This window comes from Chlorella variabilis, assembly GCF_000147415.1.
Source record: "Chlorella variabilis unplaced genomic scaffold CHLNCscaffold_33, whole genome shotgun sequence".
NCBI lineage: Eukaryota > Viridiplantae > Chlorophyta > Trebouxiophyceae > Chlorellales > Chlorellaceae > Chlorella > Chlorella variabilis.
Genome location: NW_005435055.1, coordinates 351,970 through 367,862, shown reverse-complemented (window position 1 = coordinate 367,862; position 15,893 = coordinate 351,970). Strand labels below are relative to the sequence as shown.

The window sequence follows — 15,893 nt, the reverse complement described above, 5'->3', positions numbered from 1 at the left end:
TCCTACCAGCAGCGCTCCCTTGGGGATCTTGGCCCCCAGCTTGGTGTACTTGTCCGGGTTCTTCAGGAAGTCCACCACCTCCTGCGGGGGGGGGGGGAGGAGGGGAGGGAGCGGGGTGAGGAAGGATGAGGGGGGACACGAGCAGGAGCAGGAGGGAGGACAGGAGCGGGGTGGGTAAGTTTCCTCGCCACGCCACACCACACCGCAAACCCACCCACCCCACCGCACCACACACACCCCACCCCACCCCACCGCACCTGCAGCTCCAGCTTGGCCTGGTCGCAGCCGGCCACCTGGTCAAACATGACGCCCGTCTCGGGGATCTCCTGGAACTTGGACTTGGAGCGGCCAAAGTCCATGGGGCCCCCCATGGGGCCCATGCCGCCGCCCCCCTGCGGAGAGGGGGAGAGAGAGGGAGGGGGGCGCGGCAGGGAGGGGGTGAGGGGGCGGGTGAGCAGTGCACGGCAGGGGGGGTCAGGGGGCAGGCGAGAGGCGAGAGGCTGGGTGGGGGAGCGAGGGGCTGGGTGGGGCAGCGCTGAGTGGAGGGGAGGAGCAGGAGGGCGCGTGCGTGGCGGGCGCTGCGCGGGCTGCGCTCACCGAACCGTCGCCGGCGCGGCGGAAGAGCAGGAAGAGGCCGGCAAAGGCGATGAGGGGGAAGAGCAGGTTGCCCAGCAGCGCCACGTAGTTGCCCTGCTGGTCGCCCTCAGACACTGCGCAGGCGGTGGGGAGGCGGGGAGGGCGTGGTGGGGGCGAGTGGGCGCAGGGGCAGCGTGGGTGATGAGATGGGGAGGGGCTTGGAGAGTGGCGAGGAGGGAAGGGAGGCGAGGGGTTGCCTGGCGCCGTGGGCATGTGGCTGCCAGCCGAGCAGGCACATGCGCCGCGCCCGCCGCACCAGGCAGGCACACCTGCCGCGAACTGGCTAGCTGCACCAGCCGCCCACGCAGCTGCCCCACACACGAGCATGCTGCCACGGCTGGTCCGCCAACGCCGCCGCCCGCTCCGCGAGGCACGCCGCCATGCACACCGCCCGGCGCGCCTCAACCGGCCCCAGCGCCGCAACGCATACCCGCACCCGCCGCTGCCACCCGCAACCCGCGCCCACCTGAGATGTCCACTCCGTTGCGTGCCAGGATGTCAACCAGCTCTGGGTCGTTGGGCAGCACAACCAGGGCGCGGCGGCCGTCCACCGCGGTCAGCTGCAGCTGGGTGCCGTCCTTTGAGAAGCGCACGCGCTCCACCTTGCCTGACTGTACCGCGTTGATGAACTCGCTGTACCGCCACTGCGTGCCCTCGGGCAGGCCCGCGGAGCTGGAGGCCGCCACCGCGGGGGCTGCCGCCAGCGGGGCGTCCCCCAAAAAGGCGGGAGCCTGGGCGGCCGGCGCGGCGCGCTCCAGCGTGGTGGTGTTGCCAGACGGCGGCGGCGGCGCAAAGTCGGCGGCCAGCGCGGGGCCCGCGGCGCCGCTCACAAGGCCCAGCATGGCCGCGAAGGAAGCAAACTTCTGCTGCACGGTGGGCTCCTGGCGGGGCTGCAGAAAAGGGAGGGCGAGGAGAGGGGTGGGGCGGGAGGTCGGACCTGTTGCGTCTAGCGGCCGCCAGCGGCAGGCCACAGCCCCTGGAGCGGCAGCCTGCCACGGCGCTGTATCGGCAGCCGCAAGCCCAAATTCATGGTGAAAAAATGCGGGGGAGCCGTGCAAGCCGAGGGGGCTGGTGCGGGCGATGGCAGCGCACTGAGAGGCTGCACTGCGTCGCCCAGTGCGCCCTGGGCAGCGCTGGTGGGGTCCGACATTCATCGGGCAGCACAATGCCGCCGTTTGGAGGCCGCCGTGTGGCTCCTTGTGGGTCATGTGGCGGCACACCCACCTGCACGCTCGCCATCCCGCGCACGCTGGTCCGCTGGACGGGACGCTGCATCCTGGCCAGTCGCGCTGGTTGGAGTGCGCCCACGCGCACGCTGGAGCTCTGCATTGTGCTGGGAGGTGTGTGGTTTCAGCGATCACCAGCGAAAGGAGGAAGCAGGTCCCTGAGCGTGTGGTGGGGCGTGTGGTGGGCGAGGAAGCGGGCAATTGATGGTGGGCCGAGATATTTGGCGGGGAGCCGACTCACTCCACATGGCAGCCAGACTTCTGGATCCAATGCACGGCAGCCGGGTGACTGTTGCAGCCCATGCATCGATTGGGCAATGCCATCCGGGTAATCTCGCGAGATCTCGGAAGGCAGGGAAGGGAGTGCTCCAGATGGCTGTCAGCGGCATGTGCCCATGGCGGGTGCCGCCCCTGTGTGCCGCCCGCTGCACCCTCCCTGCCGCCAGCCACCAATTGCCCCTGGTAAGCAGCATGTCATTAGCGCCTGCTGGACTATGGAGGCCGATGTGATGCTGCTACCATGGGCAAATTGACGGAGCACTCCTGGTGATGTCATACCGGTCAGCCCTGTTGCCGCCCCAGTGGCACCGCCTCGGTGCACCTCTCCGCGCAGCTGTGGTACAGCATCGCCTCGCGGTAGGAAATCTGCGCCATGCATGGAGTGGTAAGGCTCGCCTTCACGGGTTGCTGGCCCAGCACCACGGCCCCTTCCACAGTTCCCCCTAGGGGTGGGGTGGCCAGATGCGTGCGTGCCCGCTTGCGGCTCTCATACCCCAATCCCCAGCCCTCACAATGGGTTCATTCGGCTCTCTGTGGGGCGCCCAGGGGGCTCACACAAGCAACTGGCAATTGTGGAGCCATGTGCTCGCCGCACTGCCCGCCGCACCCTCCTGCCGCCCGCCAACCACCCTGAGTCCTGTACTGCCAGCATGGTAGATTACACGACTGCTGCGCTATGGAGGCTTGCGTGATACCGCTGCCATGCAACTAGACGGCACGCCCTTCGTCAGATCATACCGCTCAGCCAGCTGCTGCCCTAGTGGCACTGCCTCTGTGCAGCTCTCATTGCACGCGCGGTGCCACTGCAGGAAGTATTCTAACGTTTTCTGGCCGCCCGCGCCACCACGCCGCTTCATCTTGAGTGAAAAATCAAAGAGGCTCTTGGTGCCGTAATGCTGCAGCACTGCCTGGTCGAAAGAAACCTGCAGCAATGCGCGGGGGCAGGCAAACTCAATGATTGAGAGTCGCCTCCTCTGCCAAATCTTGCAACAGCGGGCTGGGCAGCACCATGGAGCTTACCTCTTCCGTCGACGACACTAATGTCTCGTCCACTCGAGTGCCGGCAGTGTTGACGGCATGCCCCTTTTTGTATCGAAAGTTGTGGGTTGTTTTGGGGCCAATAGTGAGCCTGGGCTGCACGATGGATTTGATGGTGCGGTGGGGAGTGTATTTTCGGCGGCAGCAGGCCGTGTAGCTGCTGAGCACCCCCTGTCGCGGGCGGTCTATGTGGCCGTTGAATGAGAAGAAGCGCCAGTGCAGCACAAGCCCGGGATGGGACTCGTGCCGCTTGAGCAGGTCGGGCAGGGAGGAGACGCCGTCTTTCAGCACAATGAATTCACCAGCGTCGATGAAGGCTGCAGTGAGGCCAGAGGGCAACGACGGGTGGGAGGGAAGGGGGCTTGCACAGAGCGAGAGGCAGCCAGTCTGCATGCAGCTGATCCAGGAGCTGCGACTTGCCCCACACCCAGCACCCCGCCCTGGCCCAGCGCAGCGCCCGCTCACCCATCCACCGGTGCTGGGCACCGTAATGGTGCAGGCACGTCCTGAACACGGGCGTCTGCCAGTTGAGGGAGTGGCCGGGCGCTACATCTAGGTGTGGGTAGCCAGGCAGCGACTTGTTTGTGATGTAATGGTACTTCACCAGGCCCTCACCGATCAGGTCCTCCAGCACTGGCCGCATTGGGGGACTGCACAAAAGGTCCAGGGTCTGGGAGAGCGCCGCTCAGCCGCCACCGCAGCCGCCTGAGTGTTACTACAGCGGGCCCTGCCTGCGCTTCACACTGACGTCGGCGGCGCCCAGGCCTGCCGCTGGCCTTGCCACGGCCCGCTGCTGGGTGCAGAGGACAGGCCATGGCAGCCGCTTGGCAAACAGTAACAAGGTGGCACGCCAGCGCTGGCCTTGACCCACGCTGGCCTTGACCCACGCTGCCCACCACACACCTCGACTCTGTATCATACAGGTAAACCTTGCCAGCCCCAATTGAGGCATGATACAGGATCCACTCCCGGATGTCGCAATGCTCGTCTGCAAGGGTCCAGGGCCTGGCGGCCATCAGCAGGCCAGCCGGCAGCGGCATCCGGGGCGCCTGCTTGCGCCTGGAGCCCCCTCACCTTTCACCGCTATGCACATCGACACGTAGCTGTCGTTCTGGCCTCGAGGCAAAGCTGCCGCTTGCGAGCTTGGCCGCGCCAACAGCACCTGCAGCGTGTGTGCTTGCATGTCGCGAGCTGGGTGGCACACGCCAACCAGCAGCGGGTGGCAAGCAGCTGCCAAGCTGCCAGACCGCTGTGCTCTCACCTGAAAGGCTGACTGCTTGGATTTGAGGAAAGCAGCAGCCACCATCACAACTATCACTGTAAGGATGACCAGGCTGGCCACAGGGAGACGCAGCCGACCAGCAGCAGCCAGGGCAAAGTGTCCGTCAGTGCACAAGGGCTTGTCGGCGGCGGACGCTGCACCGCCAGCTCTGAGGTTGCTGCCAAGGCCAGCTGTAGCAGTCGCACGGGAGGGCATCCTCGCCTGCCTTCAGGCCTGCGCGCAACAACTGTAAACGAGCAAAGCTTTGGGTATCCGTCCAGGCTTCTGGAGCTGCCGATGAGGCACTGACAGCGGCGGCGGCAGTGGCACAATGGCTCCTTGTGTGTCGCACCTGCAGCTCACCACGCAGCGTCATGTGAACATAACCCGCCGACACGGCTGCATCGATATGGCCAAGAGAGCATGAGGCGCCCTGAAGAGCACTTGTGCAAGCCCCGTTCGTTCCCACGAGGGGTGGCGGAGCGAGGGTGATTCTCACTGTGCTGTTCAAACAATTGCTGTCTTGAAGAATAAGAAACTGGAAGCGATGGGTGGCGGGCGGCGGCAGATGGGGCCAGGGACGGCAACCTGCTGTGCGCTGTGCCGACATGAACTGCCTGCCAGAGGCACCAGCCGCCGGCAGCCACCAATTGTCCCTGGGCAGCAGCATGTCTGATTACATGACGCTGCGCTATGGAGGCTTGCGTGATACCGCTGCCATGCAACTAGACGGCACGCCCTTCGTCAGATCATACCGCTCAGCCAGCTGCTGCCCTAGTGGCACTGCCTCTGTGCAGCTCTCATTGCACGCGCGGTGCCACTGCAGGAAGTATTCTAACGTTTTCTGGCCGCCCGCGCCACCACGCCGCTTCATCTTGAGTGAAAAATCAAAGAGGCTCTTGGTGCCGTAATGCTGCAGCACCGCCTGGTCGAAAGAAACCTGCAGCAATGCGCGGGGGCAGGCAAACTCAATGATTGAGAGTCGCCTCCTCTGCCAAATCTTGCAACAGCGGGCTGGGCAGCACCATGGAGCTTACCTCTTCCGTCGACGACACTAATGTCTCGTCCACTCGAGTGCCGGCAGTGTTGACGGCATGCCCCTTTTTGTATCGAAAGTTGTGGGTTGTTTTGGGGCCAATAGTGAGCCTGGGCTGCACGATGGATTTGATGGTGCGGTGGGGAGTGTATTTTCGGCGGCAGCAGGCCGTGTAGCTGCTGAGCACCCCCTGTCGCGGGCGGTCTATGTGGCCGTTGAACGAGAAGAAGCGCCAGTGCAGCACCAGCCCGGGATGCGACTCATGACGCTTGAGCAGGTCGGGCAGGGAGGAGACGCCGTCTTTCAGCACAATGAATTCATCAGCGTCGATGAAGGCTGCAGTGAGGCCAGAGGGCAACGACGGGTGGGAGGGAAGGGGGCTTGCACAGAGCACGAGACTGCACAACAGCCAGCCTGCAAGCAGCTGATCCAGGAGCTGCGAACTGCCCTGCCGCACCCCACACCCAGCACCCCGCCCTGGCCCAGCGCGACAAGCGCCTGCTCACCCATCCAGCGGTGCCGGCGCCTGTAGCGCTTCAGGCACGTCCTGAACACCGGGCTCTGCCAGTTGAGGGAGTTGCCAGGGGCGACGCGGAAGTTGGGGTAGCCAGGCAGCGACTTGTTGGTCATGAACTCATACTCCACCAGCCCGGCATCAATGAGGTCCTCCAGCACTCGCCGCATGGGGGGGCTGGCAGCAGCGCAAGGCGGCGTTCGCGGTTAGCCACACACGGTCCCCATGAGCCGGCCAAGCATTGCCTGGCTGGGCCCTGCTCGGCCGTCGCCACCAGTGCTGCACGGTGCTGCCCTGGCCTGCCAGCAGCCAATGCCAGCTGTCCGCAAGCACAGCTTCCGCCCTCCCCACCTTGATTCCGTGTCGAACAGGTAAAACTTGCCGGCGCCGATGGAGGCATGGTACAGGATCCACTCCCGGATGTCGCAGTGCTCGTCTGCAAGGGCAGTACAAAAGTGTGGCCAGGGCCTGGCGGGCATCAGCCAGCCAGCCGGCAGCGGCACAAGGGGCGCCTGCTTGCGCGCCACTGCCCCTCACCTTTCACCGCTATGCACATCGACACGTAGCTGTCGTTCTGGCCTCGAGGCACAGACACAGCTCGCGAGCTGTTGGGGACTTGCGGCAAAGCTGCTGCTGGCAAACTTGGTCGTGACAACAACATCTGCAGGAGGGTGCATGCATGCGGCGAGCTTGGTGACACCCCGCAACAGCCGGAGGCATCGCAGCTTGCAAGCTCTCCATGTGCACACCTGAAACGAGGCCTGATTCGACTTGAGGAAAGCAACAAACAACACCACGAGGATGACCAGGCTGGCCAGATACAGTCGTTGGGGAGTAGCAGCGGGCAGGGCAAAGTGTCGGCGGTGCCGGCTGGTCGCGGCGGCGACGGTGTCAAGGCCAGCCGCATTGTGCGACATTCTACCTGTCCGTCACGCCTGAGTGTCACCTGTAATTGAGCAAGGACATCCTGCAAGGCTTGAATTGGCGGCGGTGTGCAGGCAACGGGGACCACTGCCGGAGATTGCCAGGCAGGGTGCGTCTTTGGTGTGTCTCACCTGCAGCGTCGCGGATGAGAAAGCATCGGTGTGGGCCCCCCTCCCAACCCAGCTCAAGTTCAGACTAATCACTCAGGCACGAACGCCGCTGATTCCACTAGCACTCTCGACAGGGGCTGATGCTGGTAGTCAATGCGGGGAAACAAGTTGCCCTGGGGAGTTTCCTAGTTGAATGATGCTGGCGGCGACAGGCTGGCGGCGGCACCTTCGCCAGCACAAATATTTGGAGGCCCATGAATGAGCGTCCATCGCCTGCTGCCAGCTGCCTGGGCTGCGGTGGGAGCCATGGTTGCAGGGGTCTGCAGCCCAGACTTGGAATCTGACCAAAATCACATCCCAGTGCAAGCACAGGGGCAGATCGTCGGAGCCGTCGCCGCCGCCGCCGCCGCCGCTACTGCCCCAGCGCCACCTCTGCCGTGCGCAGCTTGCAGTCGGCGCCGCCGCTGGCCAGCGTGGAGGGGCCCACCCAGGCCACGCACAGCACCTTGTCCGTGTGTGCCTCCAGCGTGTGGAGCGGGATGGAGGCCCGTAGATCCCAGAGCTTCACGGCACCGTCGTGCGAGGCGGTGGCCGCGTGGTGCGCTGCACAGCAGCATGGCGAGCGCACGGGTCGGGGGGGTGCTGCGCGGCAGGCAGGCGCGACAGGGCGCGGCACGCAGCCTGCCGCCTGGCCCGGCCTGCGCCTGCCGGCCCCCTTCGCTCCTGCCCTCAGAGCAGCGCCTGGGCGAGGCATCCGTGCCGGCCGGCATGCTCGTGCCCTCCTCCTCCCTTGCTCCCTCACCTGAGGTGGGGTGCCAGGCCACCGCCGAGATCCAGCCGGTGTGCGAGGCGCAGGACCGTACCGCCAGCCCCTCGCCACTCCGCACGCGCGGGTCCCACACCTGATAGGGAGCAGCAGCAAGCAGCAGCAGCAAGCAGAGCGTGAGGCTGCAGGCGTGCGCGACAGGCCTGGCGGCAGCAGCCAGCCAGCCAGCCAGCCACACAGCCGCACCACGGCAGCGCCGCGAGCGCCGGCGGGCGGCCGCGGGAGGCGGTCGCGGGCGGCAGCAGGCCAGGAGCGTTGCAGGCGGCCCCACCCGCAGCGCCTTCTCCGCGCCGCCAAACGCGACGAGGCCCGCGCCGCCGGGCGCTGCCGCCACGCAGTGCACGGCCTTGTTGTGGTGGTGGGTGTCGCTGGCTGCGGCGGTCTCCACATCCCACAGCCGCACAGAGTGCTCCCAGGAGGCGCTGGCCAGGGTGCCTGCAGGCGGGGAGGTGCAGGGCAGGCGGGTGGATGAGTGGAAGACGAACGTAGCGATGATTTTGCGATGGGCAGGCTGGGCAGCAACCCCGCGTGCCCCTTCCCTGGACCCAAGCCCACCTGGCGCGGCCCAGCTGATGCCGGACACACACTGGCTGTGCCCCTTGAGCTCCCCCCGGGGTGCCTCCACGTGCTGCGCCGCCGCGGCCGCCCCGTTGGCTGTCTTGCGCCTCTTCTTGCTGCCCGCAGCCGCCGCCTCCGCCGCCTCGTCGCCCTCCTCGCCGGCCGCCGCCTCGGCGGCGGCCAGCAGCACGTCGCCGCAGCGCCACAGCAGCAGGCGCGAGTCCCAGCCGCCGGTGGCGCACAGGTTGCCGTCGGGCGCGGCGGCCGCCGCCTGCACCGTGTCTGTGTGCCCCTTGAGCAGCGCGGCTGCCTCTGGGGCCGCCCCGCCGCGGGCCGCGGCCGCCACGCCCACCCACAGCCGCGCCGCGCCGTCGTTGCCGGCCGTCAGCAGCAGTGGGCCAGCGCCCGGGGAGGCGGAGCGGGTGGCCACGGCCACCGCCGCCTGCACGGGGCCCTTGTGTGCCACAAAGCTGGCGCCGCACTCCCCGCCGGCCCACAGCCGCACGACGCCGTCGTAGCAGGCGCTGGCGAGGAGCGGGGCGCCGCCGCTGCTGCCGCCGCCGCCGCAGCCCGCCACCGCGCTGACCCAGTCCTCGTGCGGATGCTCCTCCTTGGGCGTGGGCGGCAGCACCGCAGGCACATACTCCACACGCAGCACCGCTTCCTGCGCAAGCGACGAAGCAGGGCAGGCGGCCCGAGGGGTGGCGGCGGATCGGCGTGGGTGTGGGCAAGCATGCGTGCTGCGGCATCTGCCTTCCACAGCGCTCTGTGTGGGTGATCGACGCTGCGCAGTTGCTCGCCGCCTCAGGTCCCAATCTCCAACACCCCACGCACCAAAACCGGCGCGACACCACGCAACAGCAGGCAAGGCCACGCACCGCAGAGATGTGCTTGGCCAGCAGGTGGCGGTGCAGGCTGAGCCGCAGCAGCTCGCCATCTATGAGGAAATCAAAGGGCCTCGCCGGGTCTGCAATCAGGCAGGCAGACGGACAAAGAAGTCGGGGAGGAGCGCAGCAGCATGGGAGGCAACGTAGTCGGGCTGGCGGCGGCGGCGGCGGCGGCGGGCGGGGCATCTCACCTAGCGCAAGCAAGTGATTGATGATCTGAGACAGGCCATACCGTGTGAGGTTTGCGGGCACCGCCTGCACGCGGGGAGCAACAGGGGCGGGGCATGTGGGCAGCAGCATGCATGCCAACTCCCGAGCAAGCTCTGCGCGCATCGCAGGCTACATGCTTACGATGGGAGCCTCCGGCACGCGAAAATCGGCGCCAAGCTTGGTAAAGAAGGAGCAGGAGACCTGCACCTCCTCTCCCTGCTGTGCCGCCGTGTTCTGAGGGGCGTGGGCGTCCATGGTGTTGAAGGAGGCCGCTCTGCCGGCGGCATGCATGCGCAGGGAGTTTTGATCGGCCCGCCAGCTCAGCACGGCGGCGGCAGCGGCGGCGAAAGAGCGCCAAGTCCTTGCAGCTGGACTGGGCACGTTGTTTGATTGGTGTCGCTCTCACACTAGCAGTACCTGCATGATGCTCAACATGCCAGCTGGCGTTGGCCAAACCAGTCGAACAGCGGCTGCTGCCGCCACAGCGCCAGCGGCAACCGGTCGCTCCCGGTCCTGTCTACCTGCTGGGGCCCCAGCAGAGGTGAGAGAGGATGGCAAACTGTTTCAAGGGGACTGGGACGGGAGGCAGAGATCATTTGCTTCTGCCATGAGTCACTCCTGGCTCCTCCAGCTGTGCGCAGACCTGAACGCCACATTGTGGCGGCGCCGCCTTCGGCGGCGGCGGCGCTGACTCAGCCGATCGATCTATGCTGGTTTCAAGAGCCTGCACGCCTCATGGGCTCCCCCTCTGGACGCCGATAGTGTGGAAGCCCACTGTTCAGTTGGCATCGTTCGTGTAGGGCCTTTAGCGCAATGGCGGCCGGCTATTCGGGGGAGTTTGCCTTTGATGCGGACGATGAGCCCCAGCCGCCACCACAGCGCGCCCCCGATCGCACCGCCGCCCCAGCCCACATTTCAATGCCACCGCCGCTGTCCCCGCTGCCGCCGCCGCTGCCTGCGCCCGAGGCCGGTGGCCCTCGCCCCCTGCTTTATGCCAAGTCTGCCCGGCTGGCGGAGCTCAGCCGGCTGCTGCCGGTCAACCAGGACCGAACCGCGCTTGTGCACAGCCTGATAGACGCCTACGGCCTGCTCGAGGTGCGGCAGCTTGTATGCGCATACAGTATTGCTGCTGCGCATACGGCTGTTGGGAGGTGTGGGTCCTCCTCGCGGTGCCCGCGGCAGCTGCTTGCATGCCGCTGGCCCGGCGTGGGGACAGAGCTCCCACCCCACACACCTCCCCGAGCGCCCCCTGCTCAGCACACGCCGCTTCCCGCGCCAGCACCCGACGCTCCCGCCCCGCCTGGCTTGAACGTGGCGCCGCACAGGGGTGCGCTGTGGAGGAGGCGCGGCCTGCCAGCCTGGCGCAGCTGCTGCAGTACCACAGCCGCGACTACCTGGCGGCGCTGGCGCTGTGGGACCAGCTCCCCGAGCGGCGGCGGGCGGACTTTGGGCTGGAAGACGACTGCCCGCCCTTCCACGGGTGAGGGAGCCAGGCCCTCAGCCAGCGCAGCTGGCGCAGCGTGGTGCGGTGCGGTGCCGTGGATGGCGTGGTGCCGCTTGGCATGGTGGGGGTGGGGCGCGGTACCGCCGCCAGGCCGCCGAAGCCTTGGTCTGCCGGCTCGAGGCCTCTGCGCCCACGGCCCGCACCAGGCCGCCGCAGCTCCCGCCCGACCCTGTCTTTGCCCCCTGGAGGCACCACCCCCACCGCCCGCTGGGCGCCCGCTCGCCTCCCCCGCCGCCGCCGCAGGCTGTATGAGCTCGCCGCGCTCACCGCCGGCGGCTCGCTGGCGGCGGCCGCCGGCCTCTGCTCCCGCCTGCACCGCACCGCCGTGCACCTGGATGGCGGCAGGCACCACGCGCGCAAGTCGAGGGCCGCGGGGTTCTGCTACACCAACGATGTAGTGCGCAGCTGGAGCGGCGGCGCTGCCTGCCCGCCTGCTGCCGCCACGCCGCGCGGGGCCGCCCGCGGGCCCCGTCCACGGCTGCCCGTCGCGCTGCTCGCCAGCCGGCCGGCACATCGGCAACGTCATACAGTATAGCCCCACACACACCTGTCCTGTGCACGTCGCGCACGCGCGCGCCATGCTTGTCCTTTGAACTACTTCTTGCCTCCGCCCTCTGCGTGCTGTCCCGGTCCTGCAGGTACTGGCCATCCTGCAGCTGCTGGGCAGCTTCAAGCGCGTGCTGTACCTGGGTGAGCGCTGCTGCCAGGGCCTTGCCTAGAAGATCTCTTCTTCCCGACGGCGCATGCGCCCTCGCTCCCCTGCCTGCCCGGCTCTCCAGCCCCCGCCCGCCTGTGCCCGTCGGCCTGCCGGCACTCTTCCAATCCATGCATATGCCGCCCCTGCGTCAGGCCCGGCTGTCCCCCGCTTGCGCTGCCGTCTGCCTGCCTGCTGCCCGCCTGGCCGGCTGCCTCTTCTTTCTTTCTGCCGCCTGCCTGCCCGCCACCGCACCCACCCACCCCCGCCCCCACGCACATAGCCTGTCTGCCAGCTGCCTGTATGCTGCCTGCCGCCCCGCCACCGCACCCAAACACACACGCACCCACCCACACACACACATACGCTCTGCTGCAGACCTGGATGTGCACCACGGTGATGTGGTAGAGGAGGCTTTCCAGCTGACCAGCCGCGTGCTGACCATCAGCCTGCACAAGCACGCCCCCGGCTTCTTCCCGGGCACCGGCGGCGGTACCGTCGACGGCCCGGGCGGCCCGGGCGGCGGTACAGGCGGCGGTACAGGCGGCGGTACAGGCGGCGGCGCGGGCTTTGCCCTCAACCTGCCGCTGCGGGACGGCCTGCGGGACGGCCTGTTTGTGCGGGCGTTTGAGGAGGTGGCAGGCGGGGCGGTAGCCGCCTACCAGCCAGACTGTCTGGTGGTGCAGTGGTGAGGCAGCGGGCTGGCTGGCTGCTTGCTGCCATGCTGAGGGGTGGTCCACAGCAGCCAAAGGGCAGGGGGCAGGGCAAGGGGGCAGGGCAAGCGGGAGCCGCCCATGGGTGGCTCATGGCCATGCGCCAGGATGGCCATCGCACGGCTGCCCCGCCCCGCCTGCCTCCTGCGGCCCCACCCTTCCCCGTCCGCCCCTCCCCACTTCTGAAGACGAGAATGACAGACTCTGCCCTGCCTGCTCCCTGCCTGCAGCGGGGTGGATGGGCTGGCACATGACCCGCTGGCCGCCAGCTGGGCGCTCACCCCCGCCGCCTTTGCCGCCTGCGCGCGCCGCGCCGCCGCCTGGGGCCGGCCCCTGCTGGTGCTGGGCGGCGGCGGCTACGACTCGCCCTCCGCTGCCTGCACCTGGGCGGGCGTGGTGGCGGCGCTTCTGGGCATGCAGCTTCCCGACGACATCCCGGAGCACGAGTATTTCGGGCGGTACGGTCCCGGCTTCGCCCGGTCCTCAGGTGCGCGCTGGCTGCCTGCCTGGCATCGACAACAATAGCGACAGGTGGCAGCGAGGGCAGCGCAGGCGGCGGTGTGGGAGCGCCCAAGGTTAATGGGTCCCGGCCGCTGCTCCTGCCGCCGCACGCACTCTGCCACGCACGTCCTCTCACGCGCATGCACGCCCCCACGCGTTACCCGTGCAGTCACTAAACGGCTGCTGCCACAAGACACAAACGACGAGCAGGTGGTGCTGGCTGCCTGCCGCGGCCTGGTGGAGGGGCTGCGGGAGGCTGCGGCGCGTGCGCGGGGCAGCGGCTGCGGCGCCGCCGGCGGGCATATGCATGAGGCGGCGGAGGCGGCGCTGAAGCGTGCCAGAGCGGGATGACCCCTGGCCAGCTGCGCTGCTGTCGCAGAGTAGGGCTGGATCTCACAGGCTGCACTGCTGTGGGAGAGCAGGTAGACACTCCCGTCTCAACAATGGGCAAAATAAGAGGCAGGAGTAGGTTGCAGGCAGGGGCAGAGCAGGAGCTGGTAGCCGGGCAGCCGCCGCCGCTGCCGCCACCGCCGCTGCCAACACTGCCGGCTACCGCCTGCCCAGGCGGCTGTCGTACGGCGCCTGGCGGGCCAGCTCCTGCTCGGGCTGGTGGTCATGCTTGACCACCATTGTGTACCGGTGGGAGCCTGCGGGGCACGGTGCACAGGGGGCAGCAGCACGTCGTGGCAGAGGAGTTGGCAGGGGGGCGAGGGCGAGGCACGGGGGCAAGGCCGCAGGGCCAGAGGATGGCAGGCGGTGACCACACGGGGCGGCGAGGCGCGGCGGCGAGGCGCAACTAGCAGGGCAGGGCGCGGCAGGGCGGCGCCAGCGGGGGGCGAGCCCAGGCCAGGATGCAAGCACAAGGCATGCAACTCAAGGACAACAGCAGCGTCGGGTGGCACTGTTCAGAAGAAGGGCAGGGGGCTGGCTCACCAGCCCCGCTGTAGCGCCGCGCCAGCGCCACCCCCAGGGCCATCACCAGCGTGACGAGCGCAAACACGCCCGCCACCGCCACCCAGCCCGTCAGCGTGAGCACCCCCTGGCCCGCGGTGGCGGCTGTGGCAGAAAGCGGGGTGGGGGTGGGGGGGCACGGGCGGCTGGGTGAGTGAGCGTGGGGTGGGTGGTGGTGGGGCAGGGCCTGCTGTACCCTGAACCCTTGCATTCCACGCCTGTGGCGTAATATGGAAGTAGGTTTGCGGCAGGCTGGGCCAGGCCGCGGGCGTTTGCAGGCCGCGCCGTTCCAGCTAGCAGCCCCAGGCGGCGCCAGGCGTCCGCCCGACCGACCGAGCGCAGCACGCCCCAGCCCCCGCGCAGTCCCGCCCCCCACCACCCGCCCAGCGCACCGGGGTTGTGCAGTGTGCCCTGCTTCAGGCCCAGCGAGGCCTCGATGGTCGCCAGCTGCGTAACCATGGCGGTGGCTGTGAGGGAGTCCTGGAAGCCGGCGTACGCGTTGGCGGGCGCCGCCAAATCCAGAAACGCCAGGCAGTCGGGCGCCAGCTGCGCCTCGGTGCGCGGCTGCTGCTCGCCCAGGGCGCCGGCAACGGGGTCTGCCTGGGCTGCCTTTGCCGCGGCGGCGGCCGCGGTTTTGGCCCACGGGTCGGCGCCGCCGCCCGCCGCCTCGTCGTCCTCCTCGCCGGCCTGGCGCAGGTGCCGCAGGTGGGCGGCCGCAGCGGCCAGCACCCGGCGGCGGTTCTGGGCGGGGTGGCGCAGCGAATGCAGCAGCTGGCGCCGCCGCTGCCCGTCCTCCTGCTCCTCCTCGCCGCCGCCGCTGCCCTCGCCGCCCTCGCTGCCCTCGCTGGCGCCTTCCTGCCCCGTGCTGCCTGGCTCCGCCTCCCCTGCCTCCACCCCCTGCCCCTGCTCCTCCTCTTCCAGAGCCGCCGCCGCGTCCAGCACCTCCCAATCCTTCTCAGCCTCGGCCGCCAGGCAGGCGCGCACCGCGCCCACGGGCGTGCGCCCCGACCGGCCCCGGCCGTTCAGGGCGTGCGGGCAGAGGGTGTGGACGTCGACGTCGCATGCATCCATGCCAGGCATGGCCTGCGGGGCGGCGCGGCGGCACCGATGGGGGGCTGGGCGGGGAGCGAGGCAGGCGGGGTGCTCTGGCGGTGGTGGCACGCCTGTTGCCAGAGGGGCAGCGCTCAGCCAACAAACAGCCAACAGCCTCATGCACAGCGCGGTACACAGGACAGCAGCCGCCACCCCACAGCGCAGCACACGGTACAGCAGCAGCAGCCCCGCAGCACGGTGCATAATGCTGTAGCAGCCATCCACAAAGCACCCCTCCACACACCCCACCCCACCCCACCCCACCCCCCACCCGCTCACCGGCCTGTAAAAGTCGAGCGCTGTGCGCGCGGCACGGCTGACCTGCGCCGAGCAGGCCGCCGACAGCTGGGCCACACCGGCCACCAGGCAGCGGAACACGTCGCCATCCAGGCTGTCGGCGGTGGCGTTCTCAGCAGCGCAGTGGGCGCCCACGTCCTCGCCGCATGCGGCGCGCAGCTGGAAGTCTGCGGGGCAATGAAAGAGGGGAGAGGGGGATGGCGCTGGTGTAGGTCGATGGTGGTGGTGGGGTCGCGTGGGGTGGGTGGCTGTGAGCGGGCGACCGCTGATGGGAGGGCGAGGCCAGGCTGGCCGTGCTGTGCCACCACAGCCTGGCACACCACAGGCTGGCAGTCCTGCCCGTACCTCGAAACAGAAACCACCACCGCCACCGCCGCCACGGCCACCACCACCAGCCCCTCGCCCCCAGCCCCCACCTGTGCGCCAGTCCAGCAGGCGCCGATCCTGGAGCGCATCCAGCACCTCCAGGCACACGGGAGAGAAGTCGGCGCGCTCCCCGGCCTTTGCCAGCAGGCAGTTCAGCACGCGGCCCTTGCCGGGGCGCAGCGCAGAGCAGTGGGCGGCGCGCTCGTCGCGGCACGCCGCCGCCACCCCCGGGCGCAGCTCAATGGACTCTGCCTGCGGGGTGGGGAGGGG

The 15,893-nt window shown here is 68.7% G+C and overlaps 6 protein-coding genes across 6 annotated transcripts in view; 1 reads left to right on the top strand and 5 right to left on the bottom strand.

Annotated features, from left to right (window-relative positions):
- Positions 1 to 1,875, bottom strand: part of CHLNCDRAFT_141387 (hypothetical protein) — a gene marked incomplete at both ends in the record, with an annotated part of 2,152 nt that extends 277 nt beyond the window's left edge. The window contains 5 exons of the mRNA XM_005843201.1: positions 7 to 81; positions 258 to 392; positions 598 to 710; positions 1,103 to 1,526; positions 1,861 to 1,875. Coding sequence (XP_005843263.1) covers positions 7 to 81; positions 258 to 392; positions 598 to 710; positions 1,103 to 1,526; positions 1,861 to 1,875 — 762 coding nt within the window. The remainder of the gene's footprint in view (positions 1 to 6; positions 82 to 257; positions 393 to 597; positions 711 to 1,102; positions 1,527 to 1,860) is intronic.
- Positions 1,876 to 2,423: 548 nt separating this feature from the next.
- CHLNCDRAFT_141386 (hypothetical protein) lies at positions 2,424 to 3,822 on the bottom strand (the record flags this gene model as incomplete). The annotated part of the gene is made up of 4 exons (XM_005843200.1): positions 2,424 to 2,507; positions 2,861 to 3,064; positions 3,348 to 3,496; positions 3,645 to 3,822. 4 exons carry the CDS (start codon positions 3,820 to 3,822, stop codon positions 2,424 to 2,426), a joined length of 615 nt encoding a protein of 204 aa, XP_005843262.1.
- A 1,309-nt stretch (positions 3,823 to 5,131) lies between these two features.
- Positions 5,132 to 6,546, bottom strand: CHLNCDRAFT_141385 (hypothetical protein; the record flags this gene model as incomplete). The annotated part of the gene is made up of 5 exons (XM_005843199.1): positions 5,132 to 5,380; positions 5,664 to 5,812; positions 5,983 to 6,167; positions 6,342 to 6,426; positions 6,528 to 6,546. 5 exons carry the CDS (start codon positions 6,544 to 6,546, stop codon positions 5,132 to 5,134), a joined length of 687 nt encoding a protein of 228 aa, XP_005843261.1.
- An 890-nt stretch (positions 6,547 to 7,436) lies between these two features.
- CHLNCDRAFT_141384 (hypothetical protein) lies at positions 7,437 to 9,760 on the bottom strand (the record flags this gene model as incomplete). The annotated part of the gene is made up of 7 exons (XM_005843198.1): positions 7,437 to 7,627; positions 7,827 to 7,926; positions 8,122 to 8,285; positions 8,406 to 9,072; positions 9,287 to 9,375; positions 9,487 to 9,550; positions 9,647 to 9,760. The coding sequence occupies 7 exons, from the start codon at positions 9,758 to 9,760 to the stop codon at positions 7,437 to 7,439; spliced, it is 1,389 nt and encodes a 462-aa protein (XP_005843260.1).
- A 711-nt stretch (positions 9,761 to 10,471) lies between these two features.
- On the top strand, positions 10,472 to 12,890 carry CHLNCDRAFT_9525 (hypothetical protein; the record flags this gene model as incomplete). The annotated part of the gene is made up of 7 exons (XM_005843238.1): positions 10,472 to 10,600; positions 10,831 to 10,985; positions 11,253 to 11,406; positions 11,648 to 11,699; positions 12,082 to 12,195; positions 12,235 to 12,391; positions 12,647 to 12,890. Coding segments are annotated over 7 exons (1,005 nt in total), but the record flags the coding sequence as incomplete, so codon positions are not given.
- Positions 12,891 to 13,466: 576 nt separating this feature from the next.
- Positions 13,467 to 15,893, bottom strand: part of CHLNCDRAFT_141382 (hypothetical protein) — a gene marked incomplete at both ends in the record, with an annotated part of 7,553 nt that continues 5,126 nt past the window's right edge. The window contains 5 exons of the mRNA XM_005843197.1: positions 13,467 to 13,564; positions 13,851 to 13,973; positions 14,261 to 14,951; positions 15,240 to 15,424; positions 15,674 to 15,875. Of these exons, the coding sequence (XP_005843259.1) occupies positions 13,467 to 13,564; positions 13,851 to 13,973; positions 14,261 to 14,951; positions 15,240 to 15,424; positions 15,674 to 15,875 (1,299 nt within the window). The remainder of the gene's footprint in view (positions 13,565 to 13,850; positions 13,974 to 14,260; positions 14,952 to 15,239; positions 15,425 to 15,673; positions 15,876 to 15,893) is intronic.